The 16,134-nt window shown below is 43.8% G+C and overlaps 1 protein-coding gene across 1 annotated transcript in view; it reads left to right on the top strand.

Moving 5' to 3' along the window:
* Positions 1 to 591: 591 nt before the first annotated feature.
* Positions 592 to 16,134, top strand: part of LOC124552347 (synaptic vesicle glycoprotein 2A-like) — a 79,328-nt gene continuing 63,785 nt past the window's right edge. The window contains exon 1 of the mRNA XM_047126616.1: positions 592 to 616. Within this exon, the coding sequence (XP_046982572.1) occupies positions 607 to 616 (10 nt within the window). The 5' untranslated portion in view covers positions 592 to 606. The remainder of the gene's footprint in view (positions 617 to 16,134) is intronic.

Genomic DNA, 16,134 nt, shown 5'->3' with positions numbered 1-16,134 from the left:
AAATCAGTTATTTCAGAAACCGCTTACCTTGAGAGGTTTTAACGCTCTGTTTAAACTGGCGTGAAAAACCGAAACCGGTTGATTCAGCGACAGCGACCATTCCTACTCCGCCAGTGTACAGCTGCCGAAAGAGATCTACTTTGAAGGGGACAATATTATAGCTTTTATGAAAATAAAACTTCGGTCGGTAAAAAAGAACAGTCTCATTACTTTTCTCACACATCTCAGACTAAAACGTTCAAAGAACATTCATTTTCATTCTAACGTTTAATTAGGTGTTAATACTCAGAATGGTGATGGGAGTATGGGAAGTTACCAGCTGAAATCTGACTGCACGCAGACGAAATAGCGTCAGAAAGGTACAGGATAGACGAAGTGACAGGTAAGTTTTGCGACACCGCGTCTTTTGACGTGGGATGGCGATACAAAATGGCAGGGCAAGTAAACGAGGTCGTCATCACCTTGACAGAGTTTGCTAGCAGACGAGAGTCGGATTAGAAGGCGTAGTGTTATCTGAGGATGTGCCCCAGGGTCCTTATGCAGATAACAGTCCGCCGCTGACGAGACAGGCGGGTACAACAAAGCGTGCAGGGGCCGGCGGTGGACATGCGCAGAGGTTAGTATCGCCCACGCTGGAACTGCACACACACACACACACACACACACACACACACACACACACACACAATCACACACACAAAAACTTTAATCTCGTTCCCAGGAGACACGCACATAGGCCTACTCATAAACACATTGGACGAAATGATAGAGAGCCGTTTACACTGGTGACAAAACTGATACGAAGGCAATATGCATATATAAAGAACGCGGTAGTATCTCTCATAAAAGGCATAAAAAGCAAGTGCAATCGCGGAGCTGTCATCTGTACTTAGGTGAGTCATGTGAAAAGGTTTCTGATGTGATTATGGACGCACGATGGTGTAATGTTGATGCATCAATTTGTTCCGAAAGCGGTGCTGATACTCAAGACAATAAAAGCGGGTTAAAAGCTGTGAGCTGTCTGGGGAAGTTAACGTTGCATTACTGAGCAACTGTTTCTCCAGGAATCCAGTCTAGCTTATCAAATTCCCAACCAGACTAACATTAATTATAATCTTTTAGTAGTCATCTTACGATAACCGGTGATATATACAGGGTTATTACAAATGATTGAAGCGATTTCACAGCTCTTCACTAACTTTATTATTTGAGATATTTTCACAATGCTTTGCACACGCATACAAAAACTCAAAAAGTTTTTTTAGGCATTCACAAATGCCCCTTTAGTGATTCGGCAGACATCAAGCCGAAATCAAGTTCCTCCCACACTCGGCGCTGCATGTCCCCATCAATGAGTTCGAAAGCATCGTTGATGCGAGCTCGCAGTTCTGGCACGTTTCTTGGTAGAGGAGGTTTAAACACTGAATCTTTCACATAACCCCACAGAAAGAAATCGCATGGGGTTAAGTCGGGAGAGCGTGGAGGCCATGATACGAATTGCTGATCATGATCTCCACCACGACCGATCCATCGGTTTCCCAATCTCCTGTTTAAGAAATGCTTCTGCCTTAGCCTTTTCCGTAAGATTTTCCAAACCGTCGACTGTGGTACGTTTAGCTCCCTGCTTGCTTTATTCGTCGACTTCCGCGGCTACGCGTGAAACTTGCCCGCACGCATTCAACCGTTTCTTCGCTCACTGCAGGCCGACCCGTTGATTTCCCCTTACAGAGGCATCCAGAAGCCTTAAACTGCGCATACCATCGCCGAATGGAGTTACCAGTTGGTGGATCTTTGTTGAACTTCGTCCTGAAGTGTCGTTGCACTGTTATGACTGACTGATGTGAGTGCATTTCAAGCACGACATACGCATTCTCGGCTCCTGTCGCCATTTTGTCTCACTGCACTCTCGAGCGCTCTGGCACCAGAAACCTGAAGTGCGGCTTCAGCCGAACAAAACTTTATGAGTTTTTCTACGTATCTGTAGTGTGTCGTGACCATATGTCAATGAATGGAGCTACAGTAAATTTATGAAATCGCTTCAATCATTTGTAATATCCCTGTATAAATAAATCAGTTTATATTTGGGCATTTATTTTAATATTGATCATTGTGCTGTGTCTGGACAAGACAGCCTAGACACAATGAGAGGAAGCCGAAAGGCACGCGCTAAGCTAAAGCAGGATGGCGTGAGGTCTGAAACAGGATACGTAATGAATGCTATAAAGAAAAGTACATAGCTTCTGGGATACTTAACTTTAATCCATCCTTGGTACATCGCTATTGACGATATAAGTGAGACTCCATAGATACATGCAATGTTACTAATGGCGCCTTGCTAGGTCGTAGCCATTGACTTAGCTGAAGGCTATTCTAACTATCGGCTCGGCAAAGGAGCGAGGCTTCGTCAGTATAGTCGCTAGCTACGTCGTCCGTACAACTGGGGCGAGTGCTATCCCGTATCTCGAGACCTGCCTTGTGGTGGCGCTCGGTCTGCGATCACACAGTGGCGACAAGCGGGTCCGACATGTACTAATGGACCGCGGCCGATTTAAAACTACCACCTAGCAAGTGTGGCGTCTGGCGGTGACACCACACATTGTTCCCTTAAAATTTCAGCATATTAAACTTGATTCATAACTAAACTGGTGCCTTATTTAGGATTGTGAAAATGTGAGTTTGTAATCTTACGGAACACATCAAATATGGAGCCAAGATTGGGAGACTGCATACAACACTGCATTCATAAAATAACACACGAAGAACGTTGAAACATATGCAAGAGGAAATTGAGCACAACCAACCGATTCAATTTTCACCCAAAGAAGTTACGTTCGTAGAGCAATCCTGTCCGTCATGTAATTACCACACACTGGTATACTAAATTCATACTAACTCTCTGTGAAATCTTCCTGAAAAGAATAGCTGAGGGCTACTTTGATGATTACACTACATGCTTCACGTGGTCAACTTGGTTTACACAAAGAGTGTAACTCCACAATAATTTTGATAATTAAAATAAATTACATCGAAACACAAATTACAAAAGAAAAACCTCAAACTTGTTACTATCATCTTACTATTAACCTGATGGGTCAAACAATTGTATAAGCACGTGGTACTGGTCTCACAAAGTACACCCCACGTGGGTTGAACATAAAGAAAAGTTGCTATATTGCAAAATATTGTCAAGACGAGACGTTATAATCTCACGCACATTCGCATTTAAGATTGATGATATTAGTTAGAGTTACGGATCATCAGCACGTGGTTCCACTTTACTCACAGAGTAGTGACAAAGCAACTACTGGAAGATATTCTGAACTTCACACTCGAATTACACTGCGTCGCAATTTAATATAACATAAGATATTTTAGATCTAAACCTAAAATAAAGGTGATTAAATTTTCAGTTAGGCTGAACTTAGGAAATCCATTGTCCTACGGACTTAGCAGGCACGCGCTTAGCCGGAGATCTCACCACTTCAGACGCTCGCCGCGAACCGACTGTCCGTGGGCCCCTACCGAGGGTGCTTCACAGATACAAACGGAAGTGACCAGAGAGGCAGCTTCCTATACCAACATCACAAGGGACAGACAGGACCATACCAAGAATAGAAACCTCTTTGCTTTCAGAAAGCGTAGCTACCTGTTCCGACGTTGGTCCTACTGATATCTAGCCGACAGGCTTGCCTGCTACCACCAAGCATGCAACTAGAAATACATTTGCTCATTCATCCTTTCACACAGAAGGGAAGGTGGATGACAGTATCTTATCATATACAGTATATAAAAGAAAGCGGATGTAGGTTCCGTATGAAACTGTGTGACATGAATTACATATAAACTGTGTTTTAAAGTGTAGTAGTGTGACAGATCGTTCTTGATTATGTGTAAAAGTAACACGTTCCACTGCTCAGTCTCCTCCCAGATAGAGTCAGAAACACCACAGTAAATTTAGAAGTGGAATGTATGCCGTAGATGACAACAGTTTTAAGAAATTAACATGAAAGGAATCCAACAGAGATCTTTCAATGGGAATTAACAAACGATGAACGCGAGATGGTACTTGGAGCTAGACGCATGGGACATTCCGTTACCGAAACTGTTAGAGAACTCAGTATTCCGAGATCCACAGTGTCAAGAGCGAGCAGAAATTCCTAAAATTTAGGCATTACCTCTCACCACGGACAACGTTAACCACCGAGAGTAGCGCCGTTTCCATACAGTTGTCAGTGCTAACAGACAATCAACTCTGCGTGAAATAACCGCAAAAATCAGAGGGGGACGTACGGTGAACGTGTGGCGAAATTTGTCGTTAATGGGCTATGGCTGCTGACAAACGACGCGAGTGCCTTCGTTAACAGCACGAGATCGCCTGCAGCGCCTCTCCTGGGCTGGCGACCACTTCGGTTGGACCCCAGACGACTGGACAACCTCGGCCTGTTCAGATGTTTCACGAGTTCAGTCGGTAGGGTTCGAGTGTGGTGCAGACCCCACGAAACCATGGACCCAGGTTGTCAACAACAACAAAGCACTCTGCAAGCTGGTGGTGACTCCATAGTGTTGTGCCCTGTGTTTACATGGAATGGGCTGGGTGCTCTAGTGCAACCGAACCGATCATTCTCTGGAAGTGGTTATGCTCGGCTACTCGGAGACCACCTGCAGCCATTCACAGACTTAATGTTCCCAAACAACGATGGAATCTGTGTGGCATGTCTCTGGGCTACAGTTGTTCACGATCAGTTGTAGCAACTTTCTGAACTACTCGAGTAAATGATGCTGTAACCTAGATTGCCCGACATGAATCCCATCGAACATTTATGGGACGTAATGGAGAGGTGAGTTCGTACATAACATCCTGCACAGGCAACAGTTTCGCAGTTGTGGCTCAGTAATTCTGTAGGGGACTTCCAACGACCTCTTGAGTCCATAGCAGGTCGAGTTGCCACGCTACGGCTGCAAAAATAGAGCCGACACCATATTAGGAGGTATCGCATGACCTTTGTCACCTCAGGGTATAGCTACCATGTCCTCGCCCGGAAGTCATCAAAACTTGCGAGTTAGTTCCACGTCGGTCACTATTTTTCAGACGTCCTGAAGTACCGAAAGAACACAGTTACTGTTTAATTACCCGTGTTGCCTCCTGCCAATCGTTGCTACAGCACTAGCAGTATACGAGTTGCTAATCTGTGTTATTATTCCTGACAATCTTACTATTTAAAAGCTGTTCATCATGACTGTATTTAATTGTCTGAATACAAAGCACAGCTTAGTAAAATCCGTGACAGAAAGGCCTGTACATCACAAACATCTCACACTGGAGAGTCTTGTCGCCGGAGCAAGAGAAGGATGTGTCCTATGTGAAGGCCAGTAAGAAGGACTTCATCGTGTTTGCATGGCAGGAAGGAGACACACCTCGGCCACTTGCGTGTTCCACTTCAGTCATTTTTTCCTCCCCAGGAGCAGCTGGTTCTGCGTCTCAAAAGCGGGACGAATGTATGCTGGGGGAAGGCAGACTAAAGTATATGAGGACAACGATCCGTAACATACACCTACATCTACGTACATACTCAGCAAGCCACCGTACAGTGTGTGGCGACGGGTACCTTGTACCGCTGCTTGTCATTTCCTTTCCTGTACCACGAGCAAACAGAGAGAGGGCAAAACATCTACGTAGGTACCTCCGTACTAGAATCTCTCATCTTATCTTCGCGGCCCTTATGCACAATATACGCTGCTGGCAGTAGAAACGTTCTGCAGTCGACCTCAATAGCGTTTCTCGAAAAGGACTTCATTTTCCTCCTGCGATTCCCACTTCAGCTTCCGCACCAGCGTCCTACATGTAGTCTCATTCAGAAATGAGCTACACTTTCCTAAAATTCCCCCAACAAACCGATGTCGACAATTAGCCTTCCTTACCACAGTTCTTACAGGCTTGTTCCACTTCATATCGCTTTGCACTGTTAGGCCTAGATACAGGGTGAGAATTATTGAACTATATGAAAAAAATGTAAATTAGTTACAAAATACGGCGTGCACACAGTTTGTTCAACACGTAAACGTCACTGCAGGTATTCGGATTTAGGTTATGGCATGTTCGATATATATACCATCACTGGCCCCGCTGAAGTATCAGAACATCGATACTGTCGATGTACTCCTGAATGGCTGTTTCCAGCTCAGCTGTGCTTTTGGGGTTATTGCTGTACACCTTGTCTTTCATATAGCCCATCAAAATGTAGTAGCATGTGTTCAGATCCGGAGAATAAGGCGGCCAGTCGAGACCCATGCCAGTGGCGTCTGGGTACCCTAGAGCCAGAATGTGGTCACCAAAGTACTCCTGCAGGACATCAGACACTATCCTTCTTCGATTGGGTCGAGCTCCGTCTTGAATGAACCACATCTTGTCGAAATGAGACTTTGATTAATGGGGATGAAATCATCATACGTTCGGTAGTCACCGTGCCATCAAGGAACATCGCACCGATTATTCCGTGACTGGACATTGCGCACCACCTGCTGAGGATGAAGAGACTTTTCGGTCTCGAAATGCGGACTCTTAGTAAGCGAAAAGTGCCAAATGTGCTTGTTGACGAACCCGTCCAAATGAAAGTGGGCTTTGTCGCTAAACTTACAACAAGGCGCGTCCCCATGCGCATACTGATTCCCATCAAGCTCCGCGCCCAACCGCCCAGTTTGAACGTCCTATCGCAAAACCGTTCAGAAGTTTGAGGATTTCATTTCATTTGGTTCAGAATTGACAGCCTGTATTTAAGCAACTTAACTGTGTCATGCGGTACACTAGTAGTACTGTATCCGAACATTGCAGATTTGTTCTCCCTATTCATCTGCATTCTTACGTTCTTCCACATTTGGTATCTGGGTCATGAGACCAACCAGAAATTTTGTCTAAGTCGTCTTGTGTCTTCCTACAATCAATCAACTTCGACACCTTACCGTACAGCCGGCCGGAGTGGCCGTGCGGTTCTAGGCACTACAGTCTGGAGCCGAACGACCGCTACGGTCGCAGGTTCGAATCATGCCTCGGGCATGGATGTGTGTGATGTCCTTAGGTTAGTTAGGTTTAATTAGTTCTAAGTTCTAGGCGACTGATGACCTCAGAAGTTAAGTCGTACAGTGCTCAGAGCCATTTGAACCATTTGAACCTTACCGTACACTACGACCGTACAGTGCTCAGAGCCATTTGAACCATTTGAACCTTACCGTACACTACGACATCATGAGCAAACGACTGTAGAGTGCTGTCCATCCTGACCGCCGAATCATTTATGTATACAGAGAACAACAGCACTCCTGTTACACTTCCATGGGGCACTTCTGACGATACCCCCGTCTCTGATGAGCACTCGCTGTTGAGGACAACATACTGGGTTCTGTTACCTGAGAAGTGTTCAAGCCACTCACATACACATACAATAAGGAAGTAGGTTACAGTACGCTTCTTCGCCCACTGCTTGAATACTGCTCAGCAGTGTGGGATCCGTACCAGATAGGGTTGATAGAAGAGATAGAGAAGATCCAACGGAGAGCAGCGCGCTTCGTTACAGGATCATTTAGTAATCGCGAAAGCGTTACGGAGATGATAGATAAACTCCAGTGGAAGACTGCAGGAGAGACGCTCAGTAGCTCGGTACGGGCTTTTGTTAAAGTTTCGAGAACATACCTTCAACGAAGAGTCAAGCAGTATATTGCTCCCTCCTACGTATATCTCGCGAAGAGACCATGAGGAAAAAATCAGAGAGATTAGAGCCCACACAGAAGCATAAGGACAATCCTTCTTTCCACGAACAATACGAGATTGGAATAGAAGGGAGAACCGATAGAGGTACTCAAGGTACCCTCCGCCACACACCGTCAGGTGGCTTGCGGAGTATGGATGTAGATGTAGATGTAGATATCTGGGAACCTATCCTGTATGCCTGTAACCTCCTTAACAGTAGGCATATGGCACCGAGTGAAATTATTTTCGGAAATGTACGATTACGGAATGAGCCTGCTGCCGTTGATCCGTAGTTAGCGGTACCTCATGTGAGATACCCACGAGCGATGCTTTCTAAAACCGTGCTGATTTGTGGACAGGATCTTTTTCTATCTCAAGGAAATTTATTATATTTGAACTACGAATGCGTTGTATACCGTAGAGTAAGCAAGATGTCGAATATCGAATCAAGAACCGTGACGTGATTGAATATCTTCATTTGAAGGGAATGACGCCCAAGGAAATTTCGGAGGAGATACGGAATACACTGAAGGGCAATGCTCCGTCTTATGCAACAGCGAAAAACTGGGTTTCCGACTTGAAACGTGGAAGAATGAGTGTGGAAGATGCGCCAAGGAGCGGAAGGCCTGTCACGGTTGCCACTGATGAAACAGCGACCGCAATCGACGATACGACTTTGCAGGATCGTCGAACTAAGTTGCAGCACAGTGAAACCACGTTTTGAATCTCACATGGGCGTGCTCATGACACTGTCGTGGATATTTTGGGCATGCGGAAAGTTTTATCTCTGTGGATCACGAAAGACTTGAATGCAGGTCAGGGACGGGAGGGTGTGCAATGTTGTGAAGAAATCGTCCGCCACGGATGAAACGTGGGTTCACCACTGTGATCCTGGGGCAAAACAACACCACTCACCCCACAACTCCAAAAAATTCAGGGTGCAAAAATCAGCCGGTGAGATGATGGCACCGGTATTGTGGGATCCAGAAAGCATAATTATGGCGGATTACTTGCAAAAGAGCGTAACTATAAATGCATCATACTATTGCACCCTCCTGCGCCCTTTGAGAGAAGAGATAGAGAAAAAAAAGGCGCGGAAAATGGGCTCGCGGAGTTCTTTTGCATCTGGACAACGCACAGGCGCACAAAGCCATCGCAATATCAGAAACTCTGGGTGAATGCGGGTTCGAATTGTTTCGTCATCCGTCAGATTCTCCAGGTTTTGTTCTATCAGACTTTTTTCTTTTCCCAAACTTAAAAAAAGACCTCAAAGGACGACGGTTTGAAAATGACGATGCAGTGATTGTTGCTGTGAAAGCTTGCTTAGAGTCGAAATTGAAGATCTTTAATTTGATTGGTTTGCAGACGCTACCTGAACGTGCCAGCGAGTGTGTAAGTGTACACGGGTATTATATTGAAAAATAAATTGGTATTATGAAATTTCTGACATTATTTATTTGTTAGGCTACGAGTTTTTCGTCCCCCTCCCCCCCCCCCCCCCTCGTAGACGAAAAGTTTACAAATTGAGCAATTTTTGGATGTTAGATCAATTGCTCCGTTCTATCATTACGAGAAAGATAGCACTGTTTTTGGCTCACCCCCCCCCCCCCCCCCCAACTCGCTTTATACAGGGTGTTACTAAAAGGTACGGCCAAACTTTCAGGAAACATTCCTCACACACAAATAAAGAAAAGATGTTATGTGGACATGTGTCCGGAAACGCTTAATTTCCATGTTAGAGCTCATTTTAGTTTCGTCAATATGTACTGTACTTCCTCGATTCACCACCAGTTGGCCCAATTGAAGGAAGGTAATGTTGACTTCGGTGCTTGTGTTGACATGCGACTCATTGCCCTACAGTATTAGCATCAAGCACATCAGTACGTAGCATCAACAGGTTAGTGCTCATCACGAACGTGGTTTTGCAGTCAGTGCAATGTTTACAAATGCGGAATTGGCAGATGCCCCTTTGATTTATGTATTAGCACGGGGCAATAGCCGTGGCGCGGTACGTTTGTATGGAGACAGATTTCCAGAACGAAGGTGTCCCGACAGGAAGACGTTCGAAGCAATTGATCGGCGTCTTAGGGAGCACGGAACATTCCAGCCTATGACTCGCGACTGGGGAAGACCTAGAACGACGAGGACACCTGCAATGGACGAGGCAATTCTTCGTGCAGTTGACGATAACCATAATGTCAGCGTCAGAGAAGTTGCTGCTGTACAAGGTAACGATGACCACGTCACTGTATGAAGAGTGCTACGGGAGAACCAGTTGTTTCCGTACCATGTACAGCGTGTGCAGCCACTATCAGCAGCTGATTGGCCTCCACGGGTACACTTCTGCGAATGGTTCATCCAACAATGTGTCAATCCTCATTTCAGTGCAAATGTTCTCTTTACGGATGAGGCTTCATTCCAACGTGATCAAATTGTAAATTTTCACAATCAACATGTGTGGGCTGACGAGAATCCGCACGCAATTGTGCAATCACGTCATCAACACAGATTTGCTGTGAACATTTGGGCAGGCTTTGTTGGTGATGTCTTGATTGGGCCCCATGTTCTTCCACCTATGCTCAATGGAGCACGTTATCATGAATTCATACGGGATACTCTACCTGTGCTGCTAGAACATGTGCCTTTACAAGTACGACACAACATGTGTTCCGTGCACGATGGAGCTCCTGCACATTTCAGTCGAAGTGTTCGTACGCTTCTCAACAACAGATTCGGTGACCGATGGATTGGTAGAGGCGGACCAATTCCGTGGCCTCCACGCTCTCATGACCTCAACCCTCTTGACTTTCATTTATGGGGGCATTTGAAAGCTCTTGTCTACGCAACCCCGGTACCAAATGTAGAGACTCTTCGTGCTCGTATTGTGGACGGCTGTGATACAATACGCCATTCTCCAGGGGTGCATCAGCGCATCAGGGATTCCATGCGACGGATGCTGGATGCATGTATCCTCGCTAACGGAGGACATTTTGAACAGTTTCTGTAACAAAGTGTTTGAAGTCACGCTGGTACGTTCTGTTGCTGTGTGTTTCCATTCCATGATTAATGTGATTTGAAGAGAAGTTTCCGGACACATGTCCACATAACATATTTTCTTTCTTTGTGTGTGAGGAATGTTTCCTGAAAGTTTGGCCGTACCTTTTTGTAACACCCTGTTTAGCCTGCACTGCTAGTGCTGACACCTCCTGTCTGTGAGTAGTTACTGCACGTTGGCGTCAGGGATTGCTCACATTATAATGGCTGGACCGTGTGTACGAATGTGTACAATTATTTCAGAACTGTTGGCGCTGAGAAATGAGCAACGGGAATAAAGAGGCATCCAAAACAAGTCACTGACGTTACACTATTGTTCATAAAATTGTCAAGTCGCGTCGTACGAAGCTGCCCTGACGTCGTGTTGTGAAACATCAATGTAAGCTGCTCACAGGAGTCGCGTCATGCCCGAAGGACAATACGAGCACGCATAATAGCAGAGCATAAGTCCCCTCTCGTTGAGTAAGACCCAACCAGCCATTGTTCCTAACGGGAGAGATGATATCTCTCGGAAGCGTTAAGTGAGTATGCAAGGTGACTGGAAGATCATATAACTGTAGATGAGGTCATTATTATCAGCTGCTGGTGCATAAGGGTGGCTTAAAAAAATCCCTGAATTCTGTGATATTGCACAATTCAACACTAATAAAATCATGTTTAAGTGAGAACATGAACGCCTGTAAAGATTACTAATACAGCTACTTTCCCTTTTTGCCGTTATACGCCACATACACTGAAGCGAAAAAATCGCAACATCAAAAAATAATTAATGTAGAGTAACGAAATTTTGGGAATGTATTTGTCTACGTAACATACTGTTCATATTTTAGTGATAAACACTGGAAGACCACAGGTCAATGTAAGAGCGAGATACGCCAGTGAGAATACGAAGTGCTGGTACATTAACAACTGATGTTACCGCCAGGATGTTGAAAACATGCGTGTAGACGTGCATGCACTGTGTTGTACAGGTGCCGAATGTCAGTTTGTGGGATGGACTTCCATGCTTGTTGCACCTGGTCGCTCAATACAGTGAGAGTTAATGCCCGTTGCCGATGTCGGAGGAATATCGTCCAATGATGTCCCGTATGTGCTCGATAGGAGGCAGGTCTGGTGATCGGAAAAGGCAAAGCAACATGTCAACACACAGTAGAGCATGTTGGGTTACAATAGCTGCATGTAGGCGAGCGTTATCCTGCTGGAAACTGCCCTCTGGAATGCTGTTCATGACTCACTGCACAACAGGTCGAATCATCACACTGACTTACAAATTTGCAGTCAGGTATACACACCACTGGGCATTAAAATTTCTACACCAAGAAGAAATGCAGATGATAAACGGGTATTCATTGGACAAATATATTATACTGGAACTGACACATCATTACATTTTCACGCAATTTGGGTTCATAGACCTGAGAAATCAGTACCCAGAACAACCACCTCTGGTCGTAATAACGGCCTTGATACGCCTGGTCATTGAGTCAAACTGAGCTTGGATGGCGTGTACAGGTACAGCTGCCCATGCTGCAGTCGAACATTTGCTGTATCCAGAAAGAGCCGTGCACGACCTGCAACATGCGATCGTGCATTATCCTGCTGAAATGTAGGGTTTCGCAGGGATCGAATGAGGGGTAGACCCACGGGTCGTAATAAGTCTGAAATGTAACGTCCACTGTTCAAAGTGCCGTCAGTGCGAACAACAGGTGTCCGAGGCTTGTAACCAATGGCACACACTACCATCACGCTGGGTGATACGCCGGAATTGCGATGACAAGTACACGCTTCCAATGTGCGTTCACTGTCATGCCGCGAAACACGTATGCGACCATCATGATGCTGTAAACAGAACCTGGGTTCATCCCAAAATACGTAGTTTTGCCATTCGTGCACCCGGGTTCGTCGTTGAGTACACCATCGCAGGCGTGATGCAGCGTCAAGGGTAACCGCAGCCACGGTCTGCGAGCTGATAGTCCACGCTGCTGCAAACGTCGTCGAACTGTTCGAGCAGATAGTTGTTGTCTTGCAAATGTCCCCATCTGTTGACTCAGGGATCGAGACGTGGCTGCACGATCCGTTACAGCCATGTGGATAAGATGCCCGTCATCTCGACTGCTAGTGATACGAGGCCGTTGGGATCCAGCACGGCGTTCCGTATTACCCTCCTAAACGCAACGATTCCATATTCTTCTAACAGTCATTGGATCTCGCCCAACGCGGGCAGCAATGTCGCGATACGATAAACCGCAATCGCGATAAGCTACAATCCGACCTTTATCAAAGTCGGAAACATGATGGTACGCATTTCTCCTCCTTACACGAGGCATCACAACCATGTTTCACCAGGCAACGCCGGTCAACTGCTGTTTGTGTATGAGAAATCGGTTGGAACCTTCCTCATGTCAGCACGTTGTAGGTGTCGCCACCGGCGCCAACCTTGTGTGAATGCTCTGAAAAGCTAATCATTTTAATATCACAGCATCTTTTTCCTGTCGTTTAAATTTCGCGTCTGTAGCACGTCATCTTCGTGGTGTAGCAATTTTAATGGCCAGTGGGGTAAATGCTAGAGCATAATGAGAATCGAATACCAACTAAGTTTCTAATATTTCTCCTATCGCAAAATCCGTAAAACGATTTCTAGAGCCAGCCTGTCGTTAGTATTCATAATAAGACTCCCAGTTGTCAATCATTAGTTCCCGAGGACCGCAAAAGTCACAAAATGCTTCACACGATCTTAGAGTCCACATGGCATCGCACAAATATGTTTTCCGCGGCAACTTTAACAATTAATTCGTTTTATGCGGAGTGGCAGTTCACACACTACTTTGCGTGTTGCCGCCTCGAAAAATGATCGCAGACAGCCCTGGATTAACACAGCAGCACACAAGTACGTCATCCGAGACAATTTTTCAACAAACTTTTCCGTCTTCACATGAGATCAGATTTTAGACACAGACCCGTGTATTGCCTGTTCGGGAACCGATCGTAGACGAGTCGTGAGCCGTCTTAGCAGTTTGGCGCCTGCCCTCTGAGGGCGCACTTAAGACTGGCTCATCTTTTCCGCCAATAAGCACAGACAGTCAGGAAAATTTGTAATTAGCGTTTCCAGTGAAGTTATTATTAACAAGTGCTCAATGCACGGAACGGCGTCAGCATAGTTGGAGCTGTATGTTTAACCAAGAAATATAAAATGACAAATGTTCACTTGTTGGCGTCCAGTGTGGTGAGTAAGTCCCGACTGTCTCTCTCTGCTGCTCTCTCTCCCTAGTCCGGCCGTGCTCACGTTATGCGAGCAATTGGCGCGTCGTCCGGTGAGTCTGCCTTGTGGTCCTACCTACTCGTTTGCCTCCCGTGACAGAATCTGCTTATGGTGTGCATTAAAACATAGCAACAAAAAATGTAATATACGTGGGCTGTGATGTGACATAAACTCCAGAACTCGACCATCTGCTACTGTGTGCCTAGAAGGCTGGCAGTCTCCTGGACCACGTTGGTACTGACGATGAAACGACTATTTCAACGCTGAGTCGAAGCAGCACAGCGTACTCTCGACACATTCGGGTTCGCCTGTGACAAAAAAAATTCCATTATGTGCCATCTGACAGGAAAGTGATATTAACGGCCTTATGGGGTCACCGTAGACCGCTCCTGCTGTGTTTCATGCCACTAGGGGCAACTGTTGGTTTGGTGCATAAGCTCGTAGTGTTCTTCCATAAATTTAATACACGCAACAGATACACATAACACAGACTTATGTCTTCAATAATATATACACCAACACGATTTACAACAGTCTGCCAGCGCTGGAGTAACTTTTTGATTCCACGACTGTAGAAATCGCGTGGTTTTGAGACGAAGAACTCGTGGAGACATGTTCTCAGCGCATTTTCATCCAGAAAGGAACTTCATTGAAGTTTGCTCGATAAGGAGTGGAAAAAGTGAAAACCTGAGGGTTTGTTTTAGTTTATATATCTATGCTGATACTGGACCAAAGAGCGCATTTTGTTAAAAATTATATAATTTAAAACTAAGATTTTAGTTCTGTCATTTCCCCCATTTATTCAAAAAAACTAAAGTTATAAAATACAAATTTCTAAAATATATTCAAATTCAATAACATGAACCAAACGATCTTTATTTTGTTTTATACATCAATAAACATAATGTGATCCATCAATTTTCTCTAATTTATCATCTTCTTCTGAAAAGATTTTAGTGTATCTATCTGGATGAGTAATTTTGTATTTATCATCTAAGAGTAATATCTAGTTATTAAAATTTTAGCTTTTGAAATATTGTAAGATTTATTTCTTTTAAATTCTGATAATTTAGTAAACACTTCCACATACTCATTATTATAACTGTTAAGTTCACTTACTAGATTTTCAACACTACCATTCATGTTCATTTTGCTTTGCTTTTATTTATATAGAAAAAATTTAGGTTTTCGAAAACTAAAACAGTTATCAAATGTTTTAATTTTTGAAAATCTAAATTTGTTCCATTTTTATTTTCGGTGTGTTTCCGAAAATATTTCAAAAGAAAATATAAAAATGAAGATAACATTTTTACAATGTTTTTGATTTTTTATTGTTTTATATAATTATAAAATTTTCAGTTAAATTCTATGTTGTGATTCCTAAGTTATTTTTTTACCACATGTATTTATATATACAATTGTATCCTTAGGCATATTTTTAAAAATGCACAAAATTTCGTTGTTCTTTTTTGAGTAGATAAGACATTCATTCTGCTAGTCATATTTATGAGATACATAGGATAATTTTGAATAAAACTTATTGGATTTACATTTACATCATAATTTAACTGTGTTCTTTTAAAATCTCTAAAAGAATTGTTTGGGGATCAAGATTCCATATTCTTGAGGAAAAACCTTAATTCATCCATTTTACATAAATATTTTGTAATATAACATGATCTAATAAAGAAGGATCATTTAATTGCTTACTTTTTCGATTAATTTAGAAAACAACAAAATAAAGTAAGGCATATTAAATTCATGAAAATGATAATATTTACTAATATCGAATTTAAAATTTCTTTTTCCATTTGATCCACCAAATTCAACTGTTTGTAGTTGAAAGAAAATAATTGAAATTTTTGAGTTTTTCAGCCTTTCTTGTTCTAAGTCAAGAGAACATTCTGGCTCATATTGAACAACAGGAACACGTGTTTTCATACTTTTTAGAACAATTTTACCTTCTTTTGGAAGTGTACTATTAGCATTATTAGTTGTCCATCAAAGAATAGAAGCTTCTTGATCTTTTCTTGAACTCCAAGAGAAAATTACTGTTGAATATCCTTCCTAAATTATTTCT

The sequence above is a fragment of the Schistocerca americana genome, chromosome 10, assembly GCF_021461395.2.
Source record: "Schistocerca americana isolate TAMUIC-IGC-003095 chromosome 10, iqSchAmer2.1, whole genome shotgun sequence".
Lineage (NCBI taxonomy): Eukaryota > Metazoa > Arthropoda > Insecta > Orthoptera > Acrididae > Schistocerca > Schistocerca americana.
Note: the sequence above shows the minus strand (reverse complement) of the source record. Positions and strands in the feature narration are given on the sequence as shown.